The following is a 20,967-nucleotide window of genomic DNA, read 5'->3' on the forward strand; positions in this document are numbered from 1 at the left end:
AGGCTATGTTGCAAGAAGATTTGGGAATAAAGAAGGAATGTGCTGCAAAGTTTTAGGAATTAGCGACAGCTATCCTGCAAAAACTTTTTACATAAAGAGATTCCAACTACTACCTACTTGAGCTAATAGTGCTTGCAAATATCACCTCAGTGATCTGCCTTTTACAATCACTGAATGCTAGTCATGACTAGTCTCCATCTCCACCTTGATATGGGCCACAGAACTACAAACCAACGGCTCAGATCAAACTACCGTGTATTTCTAGTTTTATGTTATCAGTTCAGGGATGAATAATGTTTATGAAATAAGATCACATCGTAAAAACTAGTATAATTCAACTGTTTAGAAAACCACAGGATGAGTGCAGTATTACCCAGATATTCTGGTAAAAGGGTACCTGCATATTTTTCTGGAGCAGTAGACCTACCCTGCAGCAATCCTCCCCTCCCCCCCCCCCCCCCACCCCCACCCCCCACCCCAGCCCGTGGAATGTTGATAGTGCTTAACAGCAGATGGATTGCTGCAGGCATATATTCTGCAATCTTCAAATGATAGTGAAAGTAAGATTGCATTCATACCTTTAACTGAATACAACATAAAATGGTTATGACAGAGTAAGTGAAGATGATACATACTGTTGGTTACGAAAAGATTACACGGTAGCTTGCAGGTGAACAAAACATACCAAATTACCAATTAGAGGGAGCATTCTGATAAATCTTGCTAATGACAATAAACAGCTGCTAAAATTTTACCTTAAACTAGTTTTCTTTTACATCGCATCAACAGGTTAACATCAAACAGAGAAGTACCACCATCTCATCACAACCAAGCCCACAGCCCATAAACCCTTCCCTGCAAACATAAGGGCGGATCAGGAACATCCATTCCACTTTCAGAGACATTGGACTATTGGAGATTTACAGAGACATTAGATAACTATTCAATGGTGGATGACCATCCATATTCGAAAAAACGCATCCAAATCAGGATTAAATTTTGCAATAGCAACCTTTCCACTTTCAGAGACATGGCCGCAATGGTGGTGGCTTATTCAGTTATTCCAATGCAGAACACCAAAGCATTAGGATGTGCATTGTGTTAACCTAATATATGCCTGCAATCGAAACATCCTGCAAAAACAATCTTCATCGGTTGTAGTTCGCTACTCGCTGCAATATTATTGAGAGATGAGCTAATGTAAAGCCATTGGCGTAACTGATCCTTTCTCGCAGCATTTTACTCGCAACACGATCTCTCCTATGACTTCACTAAAACCACACACTGATTTCATCGGGGAAAACCTCTAGTTCTCTAGCGATGAAGCCACCGAGATTCTAGCGAGGTCGGTGGGATTGCGGCCTTGCGGGAGGCGACTTCGAGCGCGCTGCAGGCGAGTTGGCAGGGTGGTGCTCGCAGTTACGCGGGTGACTGCGATGCTGCCGATGCAATCCATCGCAGCAAGCTATTCCTACTCCAGATTTCGTGTTTTGGGCATAAACTGTCCCAATAAACTGGTCTATAATCAAATTTGTTTTAAAATAAATTTATTTTGTTTCGAAATAATTTTTTAATTGTTCTAGCAATGCAAATAATTTGTTCGGGAATAAAAAAATTTTTGTTTCGGCCGTGCGATAGTTTGACTGTCAGTAGCCCGAGCAATTCATAACATTTGCCGAGTTGACGGCCGTCGCCGAGAGAGGGAGGCGACGAGGAGTTTGAAGTTTTAACGATGAATCGCGACCGGGCCTCTAATATGGCCCGCAAACGACTAGCCCAACTTAAACCCATATAAAGCCCATTTCTGCTGACGTGGCGTTCGGATCATGGCCCGGCCCGCGGACAAGCAATCTCCCCTAGTCCCCTACCCCAACCTGACCCGCGCCGCGCGACACGGCGTCACCACTTCCGCGCGGCCAAGGGCCAACTCTTCCGCCTCGTCGGCAATAGCTCGCCGCCGCCGAGCAAAGCAAGTAAGGAACCGAGCGGAGCCGATGGCGGCGGCGCTGTCTGCGTTCCCGCGGGCCGCTTCCCGCTTCGCGCCGTGTGGCCGCCGGCCTAATTTCCGCGCCCTCTGCGCCGCAGCTGCGGCCGCCGAGGCCCCGAAGCGGAGGCTGGTCCTGTACACCAAGCCGGGGTGCTGCCTCTGTGACGGGCTCAAGGAGAAGCTCCACGCCGCCTCCCTGCTCGCCGGAACGCCCTACTCCCTCGCGTCCCTCGAGCTCCAGGCAAGCCAATTTGCTCGACCGACCATGCATTAGCTAGTTGGTTCCTTCTGTTACTTCTATTAACTTCGACTAGGATTTCGGGTGCCACTTAGGAGAGGGACATCACGACGAATCCGGAGTGGGAGCGGCTGTACCAGTACGAGATCCCAGTGCTGGCCAAGGTGCTCCCCGATGGGACCGAGGTATCAATCATTGCATTATTCTCTGATTCGATTTGCTCGCCTCTACCCACTCGTTATATGAAAGTACTTTGTTTAGTGCAGCTCCTCCCTAATCCTTTTGTCGTCCCATACTCACATTGCAGGAAATACTTCCCAGATTATCGCCCCGTCTGAGTGTGGAGCTCATACAGAAGAAAATTTATTCTGTGTTTGATCAGTAAGGACTAAGGAGACATTTTTTGGTGAAAGGAATATGTTTATCTTATCAATCGATAAATCCAGCTGTAAGATCATCAGTTGATACCATTATGTGTGTCGTAAACTCTCTTGATTGAGATACATTGTCGGTGTCCGGACCTCGCGGTCTAGCACCAACTAGTAAATGTGCTGCGTGTCCCTGTCTCTAGATTGTTGATGCAAGAAGAAACACAATGACACCGGGTTTATCCTGGTTCCGGCCGATGAGGCCGTACATCCAGCAGAGGAGTGTGCACTGTATTACTTGCACCGAAGTGCTCGTAGTAGGGGGTACAAGCTTTGGCGAGAGAGGGAGGGATGCTCCCAGGTCCCTTGGTGCGCTAGGGTTTGATTGAGGCAAGTGCCAATATCGAGTGGTGTGTGTGTGTGTGTGTGGAGATGAGCGTGCGACCGTCCTTGTTCGATCCGTTCCCCCCTCCTCCTTTTATAGACTCAAGGAGGTAGGGTTACATGCATGGGGATTAGTGAGGTCGTCTACTTCTCCCCCGTGGTCCGGGGGAGAACAGTTGGTCTTCCCTGTCGCCGAGCGCTGTGGGGCATGGCACAAGTCATGGTCATCGTCCTTGCGAATCCTTCCGCCCATGCCCGGAGCGCGTCCTTGTCCTGTGGCGCCAGTCAACGGCGTGGTGATAGCTGTAGAAGTGCGCAGAACCCCATGTCGGATGAGGTGAGGCGTCGAGGGTGTTGAAGGTGCCAGCCTGGCTTCGGTCGAGGCTCGTACTGTGTTCGAGGGTCGTTGCCCATGCCCTCCAAAGGTCCTGCAAGGGAAAAAAGTATAAGGAGTAGGCAGCACAGTGGTGGAGGCGTCAGGCAAGTCCGCACAGAGCTCTGCAGACCCGCCCTGTACTGGGAACAGCGGCACAGTAGCGGGCGCAGGTTGATGAGATGCCGGTCATATCCGCTGTGCAGCATGATGGCCGATGCCAGCTGACGCCGCCTGACACCGCCCGATTCCCGCCCCGTGCTGTGGAGTAGTTGGCGAGTAAATGCGTCTGTCCCGTCGGGTGGTTGGGCCGTCGCTCCAGTCCGCCGAGGGCGGTCTCGAACGAGGCGGGGATTGCTCCTGCGCCAAGGCCCCGTAGAGGGCTCGGCTGAGGGAGCCTCGAGCGAGGCGGAGTCTGTCCTCGCATCGAGGGGCCCTGACGGGCGACCCTCGAGCGAGTCGGAGATTGCCTTTGCTTCGAGGATCCTCGGCAGGGGGCCCTCGAGCGAGGCGGAGATTTCTTCCACGGTCAGCGAGGCCTTAGGAGGGCCGTATCGTGGTGCTGGGCCGTGGGCCGAGCGTGACTTGGGTTTTCCGTGCCTGAAGTGGCTTCGGGCGTCCGAGTTCGGGAAGGATCCGGCCCGGGTGCCGAATCCTGTTTTGCGCGCGTTGAGGGTGTTTTAGCCCAGGGTTAGGGTGCCCCATAATTATGGTACCCGACATACATGCTTTTCATTTTTCCTGAATTGCACTCCATAAGTAATTCTTTTAGGTTTGTGCTTTGCTTTGAGAAAATAGTTCATATATAGTGACATCCAAATGTTTATGTTGGATCCCCAAAAATATACTCATGATGGTCAATGATCTTATAGGGAAATACAGATAATTGAACTGACCACCTCATGGAAATATGGAATAAGGAGTGAAATCTAGGCAGACAGAAGTAGAAGGGCATAAAACCAGAAGTATAGAGAAACTTCAATGCTGAAACAAGATTCACCAGTAAACATACGTGAACAAGAATGCATGAGATGCTGGGGGCAATGGGCAAAGTTAATTTAACTGACAGATAGGAAGCCATTTAATTGTTGTTGCCCCACTATTATACCTGGAGCCTGGGAGTTATCCAGCTTTCTGGTATACAACTTCCCATTTTCTATTTACACTTGACTGAAATTCCTTACAACGTTAGCCTAGGCACAACTACTTCGTACCCACCTTGGTGTAACCAGAAAACTGCATCGAAGGATCATGCTGTGGTATAGACTGCATGAACACACCAGAGCTTTGGAAACTTACTCAACTGTTGAAGTACTAAGGACCATTCACTGCAGAAACAGTATTCAGAGTTTCAGATAAGCAACCAACATGCGTATATCCAAAGTCCTGTATCCATGTAACGCCATGCACTAATTTTGAGGTAATTTCAAGCAGAAGCAGTTGCAACAATGCTAAGATAAGCTATGTGTTTTTCATTAACAAGATGTAAATCACTCTTATAAGTTATAGCAAAATAAATTTAGAGCTGTCTTGGTAAAACCTAAAACAACTTACTTTCTTTGGTTCTGGTACTGGCGCAATGAATGTTGGTTCTACCACTGCAATGCTGTTTTTCTTGCCTTCAGATGCGTATTCCCTGTGAAGCCTGTTGATAATTGTGGAGAAATCACCATGGAAGGTACATGCATTAACCTGCGATGTGGAATGGCTTCGTTTTGTCTTTTCACCAAAGCAGGGCATGAAAAATCCCCGTATGTACTGGTTTTTCGGTGCTCTGATATTGGAGGCCAGGGTAGGGATGCTGTTGGTGCTGGAGGCATGCTAGGAGCACAGGATGGAAGGAAAGCTTCTAGGACTGGAGACAACTTCAGATCTCTAATTCGGCCAAAAATTGAGGTATTTAGACCAAGGTTCCTTGAACTCCATTCTGTGATGATTTGGGCTAGCTGTTTCAGCCTGTAAGATTGTAGAAAATTGCTGCGATCTATCAGGGAAATGAAAACTTGGACTGTGACTGGTGTTGCAACCGTTGAGCCATTTGTATTTGTTAACCTGACAAATAATTCCTGCATTTGCATTTTTGTATAAATATGCTGTGCCTTCATGGCAAGATCTTTATAGAAAAAAAAATTAGCGCATGAGAGGGGATAGAGTGGGGTGACCTCATCTGCCGTCAGCTGCAGTATTAATGCAAGCTCACTCTTCATCTCCTCAAGAAATCCCCTTACTTCACGAATTGTCGAGTCAAATGTGATGCTGAAAATAGGCTGAATTGAGTCTGAATGGGAAGCATTATGTGGAAGCAACACTGTAATCCCTCCTGGGAATCCCAGGATCTCTAAGCAAAGTGGGTCTCCAAAAACAGATGGCGTCAGAGATAAATTCAGCTGCTGAAGTGTAAGTCTTATCAAAGACGTTCTCAGTGCGTTGATGGATTTTATGCTCATGGAGGTATTTCTTGGGTCTGGAAGAACACCAAATTTCACGTAAGTGGTATTTGTGTAATTGTATGGACGCATGGAAACTGAAACCTGCAGAATTTTCATCCAATATTCAGTTGCTTGGCAAATTGTTTGTGGTACTCAAGTGAACTTCATACCTTGCTATTGGGCACTCCTATTTGGTTATATATCTCTTTTTCAAGTGTCCCGCTTTGTGAAGCTATCTGTGACTGTGGCACTAACAAAATGAATCCTCCCTCGATTTCTGCTTGAGAAACGAATTTTTGGGTGTTAGAAGGTAAAAGAATGGGGGAGAACTGAACGAACTGCTGTTCTGCTATACACAAGTTGTCTTTTCATGTTCTATTACTGAAGATTTTTTTCCTTTTGCTTTCTTTGGAGGAACTGTAATCATGTAGCTTTTGAATTAGTTCTTCGGAATGAGTGAAATCCCTGGACTTACCTGCGAGTATGTCGGGGTCATCAGGGACCCCTCCTCCTGATGCCCGGAGATGAAGCAGCATGAACAAGGCCGAGAGGAAGCCGCCCACAGCGAGGAGCAGCACAGAGACGCACTTTCCACTGGCCACCTTGCCGACGACTGCGCCGCACCGGCAGCGCCTGACCCTGGTCGCCAGCGCAGCGTTGGGGAAGGCCTGCTCAGGCTCAGCGCGACGGGCCTTGCCCATGGCGAGCGCATCTGGCACTCGTTTCTCTTCGGCTCGTCAGTGTGGAGAGATCATCTAGGCTGGCGGCAGCGGCGTAGCGTTGGGGGGCAACCGGAAAGCTGGCACTGGTGCTCGCCGTTGCCGCAACGGCGACGTGAATGGGGACGGGTTTGGGTGTTAGGACTTAGGAGCGGTGGATGGGAATGTTCCCGACGATAACAACATAGGCCGGCTGTCAATGGTTAGTTGGTTTAGTTTTGAGTGTAGAAAAAGGGTTTTAGCTCCGGTTGTTTTGACTTTTGTTCTTCTACAGATTCCCATCTAGTTGCATCAAGAAGCACTAGGAAAAGCTCTTTTTTTTTCTTGTTTAAGAATCATACTTATTTTTGCGCTACTTGCATGAAAACTCCGACAGTTGGTCTAAAAGCTGTTGCAGTTGCGTCACGCTGAGACGCCAGGATTTAGCGGCAGAATGATGGTCGAATTGGTTGGATTTACCACGAGTTTGATCTGTTGTCAAACCAAACATGAAAACAGCGTCATCTGGCGCAGAACGACATCCCCGATCCAGTAAAGTGCTGCTGCAGAAGGCCTTCCGTTTATTTGGCATCCCTATCAATTTCCTCAATGTAAATTACTAAATTTTGTGCATCCAAGACAGTCAATACAGTTGTTATGAAGTTATGTCACAAAGTAAGGTCAGTGCGAGCGGGCATCACGTTGCGATGAGCAAAAACAAAACAAGATGTTCCGTTGATGCTTACAATGCTCCTGATAAGATTTCCTGGCACCAGTGCTCGGTGTTGGCTGTGTACCACAGCGCTGTACAAATTCTCAAGCGGCACAAAGAAAACTGCCCCTTTTCTAGTTCACACCTGCGCTTTGTAGGATCGTCATTTCCAAGAGCAAGCATCGGTAATAACAATTGGAAGGCGACAAGAGCCCATGTAGTCACAAATTTTGCAGATGAGATGTGCTCACCTTTCTGATTATACAACATGCCAGGATGGAATATCCTGGTTATATCTGTGTGCCCTTTTTTTTTGAAACAAATATATCTATGTGCCTAAGCCTGAAGATATGCAAAACCTCCTAGAAACATAGATATTCCATTCAAACGTAGTTAAATTACAAGCAGTACAACTTGCTCATCAGCCATCACTGGTGTGAAACGTTCCAAATAAGACAAAATCGTCCCCCTTCAAAGATCAACAACATTGAGGCACAGTGCAACATCAGACGAGCAGATCTAAATGAGCTTCTTCTTTCTGAAGAACCCTTGAAGATGCCACAATTGCAAGATTGATACTGCAATGCAGACACCCAGCGACAGAATACTGAACCAGGCAACCCTTGCGTTTGTTTTCTCACTCACAGTTCGCATCTCTGCTTCCCTGCATGGACAGAACAAAGCAATCATTAGCCAGGATGCTACCTGAAAATCCTGTAGGGCAAGAAATCTGTAGGCTTCCTATCTGTCTCACACATAGGAAGAACTTTGAAAGTACTAAGTTCATTAGAAAATGATCTTCTAAAAAAAAGGTAAAACAAACCCTCTGCTGTACAGCAGGTTGGAAGTTGAAATCCACAGAACTGATATCACCAGGACACAAGCACCTTACAGTGCCAATATGCCAAATTTATGTTTAAGTAGAAGACTCGGTTGCCAGAACAAATATAGGCCGTGTTTAGATGAAACGCAAAAAATTTTTTGCGATGGAATCTTACTAATTTGAAGTACTAAATGAAGTCTATTTATAAAACTTTTTGCACAGATGGGTTGTAAATCGCGAGACGAATCTAATGATGCTAATTAATCCATGATTAATCAATAATTAGCGGATGGTTACTGTAGCATCACTGCTGCAAATCATGAATTAAGTAGGCTCATTAGATTCGTCTAGAGATTTGCAGTCCATTCATGCAAAAAAATTTATAAATAGACTTCATTTAGTACTTCATGCATGTGTCGAAACATTCGATGTGACGTTTTTTTGCGTTTACGGGGTTTACGGGTTGTAATCTAAACAGGGCCATAGCTATAAAAGATGTTTCCAGACAGGTGGAAGAGATGACTTGCCTTGCTTTGAGGTAGATCAAATTCTGATGAATAGCTTGTACTGCAACTTCAAGTTTCCGAAGCTCTAGCTCTACACCCTGCATTAAAAAAAGGAGGCTGCATTCAACTGACAACACCAAACACTGCATTTAATATGAGTTCATGACACTAGGACAGAAATGTGGTTTGGTACTACAGAATATTCCAATGACCAACCTCAATTTTTTCTTTCTTAGCAATAGCATCCCAGTCCTTTGTTGCAAACCCAATCTTCCAGTCAAGATTCACAGATACGCCTGATCCTTTCTCTGCACTATCTATCCAGAAGCATGCAAGATAGTTTCCAGCTTCAGCAGTTGTGAATGCAAATTGACCAACTGTAGCATTCTCATTGTGATGTAAGGTGTTCCCGAATGGTGAAGTAACCTGCACAAAGCATCATATTTTTATAAAAATGATAGGAAGAGTTCTACAGTATACTAGTAATTAGTACATCAGATTTTCAACTTCGGATAAGTCTCGATATTCTCAACAACAGAAGAATCAAATTGGAAAACTCGATCAGAATGAACTAGCATTTCTCTATTGCATACTGAGACTTGTCTGAAGTTGAAATTTTTGACCCTGAAATATATTTATACTTGAAAACCATGCCATTCACACATCCTCAAAATGACTATAGGCACTTCTCAACATAACAGAACATATGCTCAGTACCTAGATGCTGAGAAAAGGATGTCCAATGCACATCGAATCTAAAGGTGAGGAATGAAGCCAATTCTTTACTCTGTATTATGGGGGTGACGCGGACAAGAATAATCTTTTGATTCTGCTAATTTACAAGATCTAAAAGTCAGTTAAGGTATCTTATCATGCCTGTTGCCTTAGCTTTTCCTTAGACAAAGGCACAAAACTTAGAACAGTAGACATAAATGGATTTTTAAATATAAAAATATATAAAAAGCTCAGCTCAGCTCCCACTGGCTCACCTCAGTGCTCTAACTTATACAATTTGTCCCTGTTTGCCATGGCTTCATATGCCATTGCACTAGAACGATTCTTATTGATTACAGTTTTACTGTCTACTTCTTAAGCTCATGGAATTTTTACATAGTTCACTGGAAAAGAAATATCCAGATTCCCTAAGATGAATCACCTAATATTCTGTCCCAGCTCATGAGTCTAAGAATCAACGCTGCATCATCAACATGAATCATCCTAGGTGGAAACCACAATTACTTAGACAGAATGAAACAGCCTGGTTTGAGAATAAAAAAAATACATCATCAACATGAATCATGCAATTGGAATCTACTTAAAGCAGAAGGCCTAGAGCCAGCTTTTTGACAAACTAAAAGTCCATGACTAATCATACAAGCGAAACAAGTCTAGATACAGACAGAGTGCTCAAGAAGTAGATGGCAACAAATTCCTTGCTTTTCAGCCGGGAAACAGGTTAACGGACATGAACAATTTACTCATAGTAAAATGATTACACTCAAATAAAAAGGCACAAGTTTCTGCACATTTGCAGCACAAAATTGAGCAATCGAGCATCATCATTGGCAGGTCGTTCAGTTCCCGACAAAATTCAAAATTCTTGGCATCCGAAAGCGTGCAGCCCCAGGACTCAGTAAATCCATTTTTTACACTGCTCACCTATTTAATGCACAAAAATCACCACGGAATGAAACTCTAGCATTCCAGACTAATCGGTATCCACATCAAGGCTCGCTACACTGAATCATGGAAAGCCGAAGAACAGAATCGCGGGAAGAGAACAGATTACCTTGACGGCGATGGTGGGGTGGGAGTAGGGGTGGGACTCGTACATGATGGAGTAGTCGGAGAGCACGACGACGTTGGACTGGATCTCCTCCGACACGCACTTGGTCCCCGACTGCGGCACGTCCAGCCACACCGCCTCAGCGTGGAGAGACGCGACGGCAAGAACAACCGCGAGGGCCAGCGTGGCCGCCATCTTGGCCGCCGGCCTAGGGATCTCCGCCTCCGCCTCCCGGGGTCGCTCGGGGAGGGAGGGAGCCTGTCAGGTGGAGACTAGTTGGGGAGTAGTGGCGTCGGCAGATGAGACGACGGCTGAAGAAGTCGGGGGAAGAGAAGAGGGGAGCACGTGACGTGATCACGTGATGCCGTCTTCACCCGACGGGGGTTATGACAAGCGGCCCCCAGTATGACGTGTCAATGCTTGTTTTGCACTAGAAATAAATCTTCTTAAGCTAAAAACGTACCTAAACTATAGCCTAGGCTTAATTTAGTCCTGAACTACGAAAACATCCAATAACTATTTTAATCGGTTCACATTCGTCCTTGAATCCGACCTAGCATGCCATTAGCTCCTCTAATTATCATGAGTTTGGGTTTGTGAATACCCTTTTTATCCTCGGTCCGTGGAGCTTGATTAACACAGGTAACTTCAATCTTGCACCGAGCCAGACCGCTTCCTTCCCTACGAGGTCGCAATCTCTCTCATGTATCCAGACTCCTGTCCAACCAAACAGGCAAGCAGAGTTCATGCAGAGAGAGAGAGAAACAAGCAGAGCTGACCAAGTCGTAGGTGGGGAGGAAGAAAGCGTCCGCACGGAGTGGAAATGGGCCTTGGGCCCTTGCACGGGTCTTCTTTGGGCCTCCGATGCGTTGCTTGGTCTTGTCAATCTGCTCGCACTTGACTATTCAACGTGGACGCAGACGGGGAAGAAAAAGTCAACGCCTGTTCGTCTCCTACTCTTTCCACATTCCCAATTCCTATCTCCTGTGCCATCGTCGGAAGAATACAGAACATGAGAGGACAGCGCCGGTTGTTGAATCCATGCACGAGGCACAGTCCCCAGATGATAAGAGTGTCAGCAGATACGCATCTCCACTTGCATTTTTTAAAGCAATCTTTGACAGCCACTACTAACCAGTAACCATAGAGAATTAAAGCAGAGAATGACAGGAATCAACGTGTGACATCCTCAAAGCAAGCACATTTGGGGGGATTCAAGCAGCAATTAATAAGAAAAAGCCCGCAAGTAGTGGATGCACCAAGGGAGCAAGCAAATGCGAAGCTGATCGATCGTCATTAAGCAGATTAAAGGAAGGGCATTAATAAGCACTGGTGGAGTAGTTAATTAATTCCAGCTCTGCGTAAGCAGAAGAGCTGATCTTTGCTGACTGATTAAGCAGCCGGGTCACGTCCTGGCCTTATCTCCATTACATCAGGTAAGGGTCTGTCTCTCTTGCACTCTCTCACAGGAATTTCAGGAGGAATTAACAGAACGGAAGAAGGAAAAATGGCACCACATGTATGCTCCAACTCAGCCGATCTATGGTCTATGGATCGGTCGAGTCGTTGATGCTTTTAGGAGTATATATAGGAGTACTAGTAGTGGCCGTTGGTCGCCGCCGGGGTCTCGACGTCGAAGACGTGGCCGCGGGTGTTGCCGAGCTGCTCGTGCTTGCCGTTGCCGTTGGGCTGCGCCAAGGTGATGGGCAGCTCGCCGGCGGCTGCGCCGCCCTTGGAGACGTCGGCGACCTGGTTCTCGTGGTCCTTGCTCTTGCCCCAGATGAGCGCGTACAGGCCTAGCACGATGATCACTGCGCCAATCACACTGAAAGAACAAAGGGCATGCCGAAGGTGACGGTGGCATCAGCACTAGCTAGGAGTATATACTAGTACTACTACAATTTTTCTATATATACATGTCAATCTTCAGAAATATCTGGATATATATGATATAAATTAAGCATGCATACACGTGGACTGCACGTTTAATTTTATAGTACCTTCCAAGTGTGATTTGTTCCTTGAGTATGATGGAGCCCAGGACGGAGGTTACGATCATGCAGAGAGGGTTGAAGGCCGTGACGAACACCGGGCCTCGTTGCCTCGACACGAGACCTTGCACGTAGTAGGCCACGCCGGAGCACACAATGCCCTGGAAGGATCAATCACACAGTCCATGGCTGATGCTGTCAGGGGACGACGACACTTACAATGCACGCGCATCATTCAGTAAGAACTCGTGCCGGGATGAGATCGCGACTAGCTCGCTAGCTTACGGCGTAGACGACGGTGAAGAGGCGGGTGTCGAAGCCGATGACCCACGCCTGCATGTTGCCCCGCTCGGCGACGAGCGCGACGGCGCCGCTCATGAGCGAGCCCATGAGGCAGATGAGCGCCGTCAGCGACAGCTCCGCGGGGTAGCTCTGCAGCGTGTTGGCCTGGAGGACGAAGAAGCCCGACCACGCGACGCAGGCGGCGATGACGTACAGCGTCCCCGCGAGGAAGCCGCGGCCGGCGGCCTGGCCGGCGGCGGCGGCGGCGGCGGCGTCGTGGTGCTGGCCCTTGGTCCACGGGAACTGCACCACGGGGCCGTGGTACAGGATCATGAGCACCGCGCCGGCGACGGTGAGCGCCGTGCCCACGATCTTGGCCTGGCTGTGCACGCTCCGCAGCCGCACCCTCTCCATCCGCAGGATGAGCGCCATGACGAATGTGACGGCGGGGAGGACGTTGATCAGCGCCGACGCGAAGCCGGCGGAGGTCAGGTTCGCCCCCATGAAGTACAGGTTCTGATCGAGCACCGGCCTGCGTGCACCACGCACGTGCTTAATTATTGAGATCTACTTGTACAGCTCTATCTGTAATGCTGCAGTTAGTGGCAGATGATTTGCACGTACTCGAGAAAGACGAGCCCCATGATCTTGAGGAAGATGGTGAGTGTCATCTTAGGCCTCACGCTCCTGCATCACGTTGCAACGGAGAGCAAATAAGTAGCTAGCTAGAGAGATAGTTGTGTGGATTATTATCGATCATGCATCACGGTGCGGACAAACAAAGATGCAAATAGAAATAGTAAAACAGGGCACTACAGGGCATGTGGCAAGTTCAGCGGCTGATCTGGCATGCATGCAATCCACAATATCCCAAAGACAGAACTAGCTACTGCACGGTCAACTGTGCACGCAGGTCATGCACCATCATCGTATCACCCTGAATGGACTACTGTCTATTACTGACATCTGGGCCACGGTGGTCCAATATAGTATATCGTGTACTATGATTTTAGGCCGCAAATTTTTTTTAAAATCTTCTGTGCAGTGTGCACGTATTCTGATTTAACAACACTTGATGACAGCGATGGCCGCTAGAGAATGTACTTTTTGTTCAGGATGCGAATATAGAATAGACGTGCTGCTTTATGTTGCCGATTTTAGAATGTGGAAGTGCTGGTCGTGGATCATTGCACCATCTGGAAAGCGACCAGTGAAGTGCTACGTCGTTGGCTCTGCATCAGACAGAATGGATGAGCTAACTACTCTTATAGATCATATGCGTGGCTAACAAGTTGGATACCCTCCTGTGTGATGCTGGATGAACATCAGAACACGCATGAATGCGAGTGCATGAATATAATGTCAAATCTCTTTTTTTTTTCTCCTGGTGTATGCTCTTGCATGACATGAAACGCTGACGATTATGATTCTGCATGCAGCAGCATCTATCATCATGCGTGTCTATGAACGAAGCACGTACGAAGTGGAAAAGCTAGACAACGATGGATCGAGTATGGATGCATGCATGACATGGAGAGAGAGAGAGAGAGAGGACATGCATCATGCATGCATGTTTAATTACCTCTCGAACCAGAGCGCGAAGGGCGCCATGACGGCGGTGGCGACGAGGTTCCGGTACACGACGAGGACGAAGTGGCTCATCCCGCGCTTGAGGGATGCGACGGCGACGATGTACATCCCGGCGAACCCTACCTGCAGCAGGATCATGGCCAGGTACGGCTTCACATCGTTCAGAACATTCCCCACACCCATTCTGTTCTGCCTGATGATCGAATGCTAATTAATCTCTCTCACAACTCCAAGCTAATTAATATAAGCCTCTTCTCTTCTTCTCCTCGATCACTCTCACTCCTACGAGCTTTTGGCTACTACTACCTCTCGAGCTCCTCTGAAGACGATGATGAGAAGCAGCTCGATCTCGGAGTGAGGAGGCAGCGAGCTCACCGAACCATTTATATAGCCGCGCGCGCCCTCGTCACACTGTGGCTGTGCGGGCGCAGGACAGCAGCAGTAGCTATCGAAGTTGGATGAGCCGAGATGCCAAGTGCAGCCATTGATGGATCCGAGTCACCGGCACCCGGCTGTCTGTTGCAGTGCTGGCTTAGCTAATTGTTCCTTGTTTAATATTCCACTTCCGGCGAAAGGAGGAGCCCACCGGCCTCGTCTCCTCTCCCCTCCGCCCTGTTCCAGCTTTCCCCGCGTGACCTTTTCCCTGTAAAATGCCAGGCGCACGTTGAGCCGTAGAGGCTACGGGTTAGCTAGGCATCCTTTAGTTTGCAGCTGCCTTGTCGAAGAGGAGGTTGATCGGATCGAATACTTGCGGCTAGCTTCAGGGAGGAGGAACTAACTGTCGTCAGAGCCGTCAGGTCAAGCCCTGTGGGAGATAGCTGGACCTGCCTGGGTAGAGGTCTCAGTCTCTCAGATCTGACGGCGGCCCCAGTTGGCTAGTAGTGCTTGTCGACAACATCGTGGCCGATAATAGGGAGAGCTGTGTGGATTATGGAGCATGTTATTAATCAGCTGATAAGATGTGGCATCGATACTGGGCTGCCAGCAGACAAATGACATGTTATTCTCTTCGATCGTCGTCAGGTTAACTCGATCGAAAGCCGAACGCTACGCCGAAAAGAAGGCAGAGAGAACCAACAGTTCTCAAGTGAGGGCTGGCAATTTGGCTTTTATCGTCGTTCTTGTGTTGTTTCCATTTTTTTTCTTTCCAAATCGTCTATGACAGAACGAATTAGAAGGCTTTTGCTCTGACCCCCACTCTCACCATCCACTAAACGATGCCTCGTTGACTCCAGTAGCCAAGCACACTCTATCTCGATCTCTGCTGGCTTTCCTTCTCGAAGCAGCTAGCCAGTGGTAGGGTTATTAAGCTAGATTAATTCGTTGAGTTTTATTTGGTTTAATTTGCATATGTAGCTTTCTACCAGATCGATCGTGATCGGTCACCGTCAGTGTTCTACTCATCATAATCATCGCTCCAATAACCACCCTGGTGGTCCTTGTCAAGTCGACATCAATTTCATAAAACCACCTCTTGAACATACTCCCTAGCTTCAAACCCAAATATAAGCACGGATCAATATGGACACTTTGACTTGCAATATATATTGAAAAATACTACTCTCTCCAATTCAAAATATAGGTCATTTTAGACATCGGCAAAGTCTACCAAGTGAGACTTTCACCAACAATCTATATGAAAATATGATGTCTTCGATGATAGTAATTGACAGATCGAAAGTATTTGTCATGGTAAATCTAGTAAAATCTATATTATTTTACCACTCCTTGTAAAAATTTTATACTGACGGTTGGTTAAAAAAAGTTTCACCGATAGGAATCCTAAAACAACCCAGAAGGTTACCTATATTTTGGACGAATAAACATTAGACATAGCTAACTTACGGCGGGCCGTAATTTAATCCACCTATACGGCCTACTCTTTTATAGAAAGACAACCAATTGTACGGGATTATTTTTCCTTTCCTAGCAAAGAAATTGGTTTTTGCTTGGATTCCGATGCACTTGCATGCATGTGACACAGGATAGAAATGAACAAAGCATGCATATGAGAGGGAAAAACGAATTTTGGATGACATCGGCGCACATAAGTGATTTTAAAATTTTAAAAAGCCATAGCCTCACAATCGAGCGTCCAAATCAAAATCTGATTGCACCATAGTGTTCGTGTCAACAAGAGCTTCAAAACTAGACCCCACATCAATATGTTTTAGTGATATTTTTTCTTACTAAGAAAATGATTTTTATTATATTCTAATTTGCTCATGACTTTTAAAGTAGTTGCTCATGATGTTTTAAAAAATTGCTTCACTCATCTTATTTCAATTAAGTGGATATTGATGTTCATATCATGAAGATAATATAGATTGTTTGGTGTTATTAGTACACGTGGGTAAACAACTTTGTTGGGTAGTAGGTGAAGGTATATAACATGATTAATAATAGGCAACTTTAGTAGATTAATTGAGCATTTTAACTAATTTATTTTGGTATTTTTTCATTATTCATAAAACAATTTAGGTGTCTTCGAAAAATATCATCAAAACATATACAAGAGGGCCTTGTTTTGAAGGTCTCTTCGAAAGAGATATAACTATGCAATCGGAATTTGAATCTGATTGATGGTTTAAAAATTATAACTTTTTTAAATTTTGAAATTGGTTACATGTGCTACGGCACGTGGGGGTGGATTATAGTTTTAGCCTGCCCTGCAATAGTACAAAAGTACGGCCATAATTAAGTCATTACCATAAACATTATTTCTCGTTTTCCATATTCGACGGTACTTACATCTTAAAAGTTGACCAACTCCTGTTCCAACACTAGGCGTGTCGTTGTCATGGTTTTCGAGATGCAGACGTCTCTTGGGTATCTTCAACAAGGTAGGATCACCTAGTTATAGAGAGATTCACGTCATTATTTATCTTGCGTGGAGGAGAGAGATCGAGTTAAAGGAAGATTGAGTAGATTGTCAGATACTAATCCATATATAGTTAGTAGCAGCACTCTCTCCCCTTCCTTCATGGTTGTGTTTCAACCAGCCACGGAATCGATCGGAAGAGATGGCTGATCAGGTGAACCATTATTGCGAGGAGATGCCTTATTAGCTAGTAGGGCTTTTGCTTTCAAACATCATACATGTAGGCGTTAGGCTATGCCAATGCTGGCTCAAATACAGATTTTCGTACCATTATTTGGCCCTACGATCGACCTTTGCTGCATCCAGCATCCATCGATCAGTCGACGATCTTAACCGTTGATTGAGCCACACGCACACCCATGAGTTCAACAAGTGCAGCCTGTCCATGGGTCAGCGAAAAAGACATTAGTCGCGGACACGCAACTCCCACACTCAGAGAAGAATGAAAAAGGCGGCGTTATAGTGTCAGACATCATCAGTCCGTCGTCGTGCCCCCTCCTCCTCGATCCGTCCAAGAGAGAGGAGATAGCTAGCTAGGGCGGAGAGCACACATCGGCATCGCGGTGGCGCCGCGCCTTTTCGCAAGTGACCACGCGAGAGAGAGACGGCATCCACCTCCACCTCGCTCGCTCGCTAATGGAGGCAATCAGGGCACGGAGAGCGCTCCCGTCCTGCTCGCCAGCTGCTGGCTGGCCAGTAGTGCTTGCTGATGCATTCGCGGATTCGCCCTGGTGCGGGCTCCCGTGCGGGCTGGGCGTGGTGCGCTCCTGTTAGGATTCCCATCGCCCCCGTCGTCGTCGTCGTCGTCGTCGTCCTCCTCCTCCTCCTCCTCCCACAGAAAACCCTCCTCCTAAAGTTACCCGCCCAAATGCCCAATTACCTCGCCTCCGGTTTGGTTAAAAACTCCTCCCCGATGAGGCATGCGTCAGTGGCGTACACTGGATAGGCCGGGAGCGAGCGCGGAATATATCCGGGCGCCCCTCGGGTTGACGAGTGCGATGGTGCCCACCTCACCCTGGCCTGGCCACCCAGCAGGTGCATGCCTTGCCTGGATACCCATCTGCACGAGCACGCGCGTGCGAAAGGCGATGCAAAAGATGGGAGGAAGCGTCCGATAGGAGTAGACCGGCCGGGAACACGATCGAGCAGCGCCTCGTCACCTCGATGGAGCGCGGAGCGATCGGCCAAGGAATCGCTCCCGCGTCGCCGCGCGCGCGGCGGCGGCTTCAGTTCTCCTCTCGTTTCGTTTCATGCCGTCCAGTTCGACCGCAGGTTGTGATGGAGGGCAGCAAGTTGCGCGGCTGGCCGGCACAACCGCACAAGTCAAGAGGGATTTGGGCACCCATTATAGAATAGAATTGCATGCGCGCCGCGGAAAAAGGCCGCGCGCGCGCGAGTCGCGACATTGCTGATGATGCCGTACCATCTGCGCAGTGGTTTACACATTGGACGACGGTGTCCTTTGTTCCGGGGAGGGGACACCACTTGGGAGCAGAGCAGTAGCTACCTAGATGCCCCTAGATCAGTCACTGATCTGAAAGATATAGGTAGCTGACATTGCGCCAAGCTTACTGTTTACATTGAACAAGCAGGAAGGGAATCCGAAAAAGAAAGTTTTTATTGATTTCCAAGATCAGTACATTACTTGGTACTGTTGACACTAGCAGCAGGCTAATCTCTCCTGAGACAAGACAGGTGGTTAGGCCGCAGCTGATTAAGCAGGTGGTTAAAAAAGAATTTTGGATTAAACAGCAACTCGTTCTCTACCTGTGGTGTGCATGAGTGGCTTGGAAACCCCCTGGACATGGACCCTGACCGTTCACTGACTACCGGAAGTCTGACTCTTTGCCACGTCGGACCGTTTGCAGTTCGATGCAATCGTGGGTTAGTTTGTCTTCGGCGGCACGCCGTATCGTCCATTCGTCCTCCCCTTTTGGCTCCTGTCGCCGTCGCGGCGCCTTGAAAAGGAGATCGAGGCCAAAATACATGCACCTGCCTTCTTCTGCACCCGCACACCATACTGGCCGGCACTAGCAGGCAACATGTCAATCCAGCCGGTGTTTTGTGTTGGTGCAATGCGGCTAGCATGATGAGGAGGAAGCATCGTACGCTCCACAACGCCGGCTGATCTGGCCCTGAATCACACGCACTGCAGCAACTCGCCTTTCCCTTTCCTCAGGTCAATATCTGCACATCCAGTTGTTGTGTTGGTGCCGACGCCGACGCCGACGCCGACGCCGACGCCATGGTGCGCTGCGCATCCATCCATGCAGCGCCCGGCCGCACGCCAAGCAGTGGCCTCGTCGAAGACGACGGGTTCGATTAAACATTGTAGGACCGAGAAAGACGAACAAATGAGGGTGAATGGGAGCCGATAAAAAATTATCGCAATTGGAAGCTCGGCTTAAGATCCTAAGTACACACCCAACCCTAGAATCCTAGGTGAAGTGTGGAGTAGCTATGGATGAGCTACACCAACACAAAACAGCCCTAGGAACAAGCGAGAACAATCGTGGAAGCAAGCACGAAAAACAGCACAAGAAACATCACGGTATAACTCACCGGTTGATCCGTCGTATATGAGTCTGAGTACGTCGGTTGAACCGATGAGTCAGAGCCGGCAGCAGTGAAAAACGATCACCGGTTGATCCGACGTTCAGGTTTGAACACCGTCGGTTCAACCGGAGATACTGCACCGGATGATCCGACAAATTCCAAATGCAACGTCGGTGCAGTTGTCCAGAGCGACCCCAAAATGGACAAACAGAACACCGGATGAACCGACAAGATTGTTCACGAGCACCGGTACAGTTGTCCAGAGGAACACCAAATCAAAAAGTGCTGAGCACCGGTTAAACCGACGTTAAGGAAACTCTACATGTCGGTTGAACGGGCAAAACAACAAGCACCGTGGTAACGCCGGTTGATCCGATGCAGGTAGATACTAATGCACCGGTGCAACAAAAAACCTAGGTCGAAAACCCCAATTGAACACCGGTTGAATCATTGGCAACGCCGGTTCAATCGGTGATAGGAAAAATTCAGCCCGACGCAGAAACTCTGTTTTTGCTCTCGGTTCGATACAAGACTTGACGATTGGAGGATCAAAATAAGCCCAAATCTCACCAAATTTTGCAGACACGATCACAAAGACCTTGTGAACATACCCACCAAAGGAATCGACGAATCACTCCATGGTTTGGGAGGAATCGAGGAATTCCCGAGCAAGAACGGGGTTTTCTCAAAACGTGAAACGCTCAAGAACGTCGATCCTAAGGAGCTCGTGAATCCTAGGAGTTTTGCACTAGGCAAGAGGGCATGGATTCACCACAAAGAGCTCTAAGAACCACCACGATCTCGTGCACACAAAGAATCAAAGCGGGATTGAAATTCAACACAAACAAGAGTGCATGGAGTTTTGAATTGATACGAAATCGAAAAGCCCCGAGGGCACAAGGAGGATAGGGCCTCCTTTCCCAATCAAATTCAATACATGGTCTCAAAAATCTATCTAAAAAATCATACTCTAGGGAGAGGAAGAGGGAGGAAGAGAGGAGACAGCAGCCAGCCATGCGCCAGGGAGAGAGGGACAAGCGTTCCTGGGCGCCTGGGCAACCGAAAGTGAGAGAGCCGAAAGAGAGAGGGTGATTTGCCTCCCTAAATATCTCCCACTAACTCTAAACGCGAAAAGACTAAACTACCCCTAGAGCTGAAATTAAACTAGAAGGCCCGTAGGGGCAAAACCGGAAAACATACATTGAAGACCATCCGACGGCCGTGACAACTTGGAGATATTTGCTTCGACCCGACGCAATTACTCTGATGTCGCCACGCATCCTTCTGGAATCTTCAGAGGGGGCAGTTTTTGGAAAACTGCCGAAACCGAGTCGGGGGCGGTTTTGGAGGAACCGCCAAACCT

General features: G+C 47.7%; 3 protein-coding genes across 4 annotated transcripts; 1 reads left to right on the forward strand and 2 right to left on the reverse strand.

Annotated features, from left to right (window-relative positions):
• Window positions 1-1,877: 1,877 nt before the first annotated feature.
• Window positions 1,878-5,439, forward strand: LOC120643038. Of its 2 annotated transcripts, XM_039919585.1 has the most exons (5): window positions 1,880-2,228; window positions 2,321-2,410; window positions 2,533-2,606; window positions 4,976-5,028; window positions 5,142-5,282. In XM_039919585.1, the coding sequence occupies exons 1-5, from the start codon at window positions 1,995-1,997 to the stop codon at window positions 5,144-5,146; spliced, it is 456 nt and encodes a 151-aa protein (XP_039775519.1). In that variant the 5' UTR covers window positions 1,880-1,994; the 3' UTR covers window positions 5,147-5,282. The 2 variants fall into 2 exon arrangements, with proteins under 2 accessions (XP_039775511.1, XP_039775519.1); XM_039919577.1 differs by having other exon boundaries at window positions 1,878-2,228; window positions 4,976-5,439.
• Window positions 5,440-7,375: 1,936 nt separating this feature from the next.
• Window positions 7,376-10,655, reverse strand: LOC120643058 (transmembrane emp24 domain-containing protein p24delta3-like). The gene is made up of 4 exons (XM_039919593.1): window positions 10,308-10,655; window positions 8,735-8,944; window positions 8,540-8,616; window positions 7,376-7,853 (listed from the first exon to the last, which is right to left on the reverse strand). Exons 1-4 carry the CDS (start codon window positions 10,497-10,499, stop codon window positions 7,709-7,711), a joined length of 624 nt encoding a protein of 207 aa, XP_039775527.1. The 5' UTR covers window positions 10,500-10,655; the 3' UTR covers window positions 7,376-7,708.
• A 958-nt stretch (window positions 10,656-11,613) lies between these two features.
• Window positions 11,614-14,533, reverse strand: LOC120643068 (WAT1-related protein At1g21890-like). Its single transcript, XM_039919602.1, has 5 exons — window positions 14,160-14,533; window positions 13,202-13,264; window positions 12,581-13,109; window positions 12,305-12,456; window positions 11,614-12,129 (listed from the first exon to the last, which is right to left on the reverse strand). The coding sequence occupies exons 1-5, from the start codon at window positions 14,348-14,350 to the stop codon at window positions 11,901-11,903; spliced, it is 1,164 nt and encodes a 387-aa protein (XP_039775536.1). The 5' UTR covers window positions 14,351-14,533; the 3' UTR covers window positions 11,614-11,900.
• Between the last annotated feature and the right edge of the window lie 6,434 nt (window positions 14,534-20,967).

Source organism: Panicum virgatum, chromosome 1K (genome assembly GCF_016808335.1).
Source record: "Panicum virgatum strain AP13 chromosome 1K, P.virgatum_v5, whole genome shotgun sequence".
In the NCBI taxonomy this organism is placed as follows: domain Eukaryota; kingdom Viridiplantae; phylum Streptophyta; class Magnoliopsida; order Poales; family Poaceae; genus Panicum; species Panicum virgatum.

Coding starts and splice junctions, on each gene's coding strand:
- LOC120643038 (XM_039919577.1), top strand. CDS start 1,995: ATGGCGGCGGCGCTGTCTGCGTTCCCGCGGGCCGCTTCCCGCTTCGCG. Junction 2,229..2,320: donor TCGCGTCCCTCGAGCTCCAG/GCAAGCCAATTT, acceptor GGTGCCACTTAG/GAGAGGGACATCACGACGAA. Junction 2,607..4,975: donor ATTTATTCTGTGTTTGATCA/GTAAGGACTAAG, acceptor TCTTGCCTTCAG/ATGCGTATTCCCTGTGAAGC.
- LOC120643058 (XM_039919593.1), bottom strand. CDS start 10,499: ATGGCGGCCACGCTGGCCCTCGCGGTTGTTCTTGCCGTCGCGTCTCTC. Junction 8,945..10,307: donor ACCCCACCATCGCCGTCAAG/GTAATCTGTTCT, acceptor TGCTTTGTGCAG/GTTACTTCACCATTCGGGAA. Junction 7,854..8,539: donor TTGATCTACCTCAAAGCAAG/GCAAGTCATCTC, acceptor CTGTCCATGCAG/GGAAGCAGAGATGCGAACTG.
- LOC120643068 (XM_039919602.1), bottom strand. CDS start 14,350: ATGGGTGTGGGGAATGTTCTGAACGATGTGAAGCCGTACCTGGCCATG. Junction 13,110..13,201: donor ATGGGGCTCGTCTTTCTCGA/GTACGTGCAAAT, acceptor TGGTGCACGCAG/GCCGGTGCTCGATCAGAACC. Junction 12,457..12,580: donor TCTTCACCGTCGTCTACGCC/GTAAGCTAGCGA, acceptor TGATCCTTCCAG/GGCATTGTGTGCTCCGGCGT.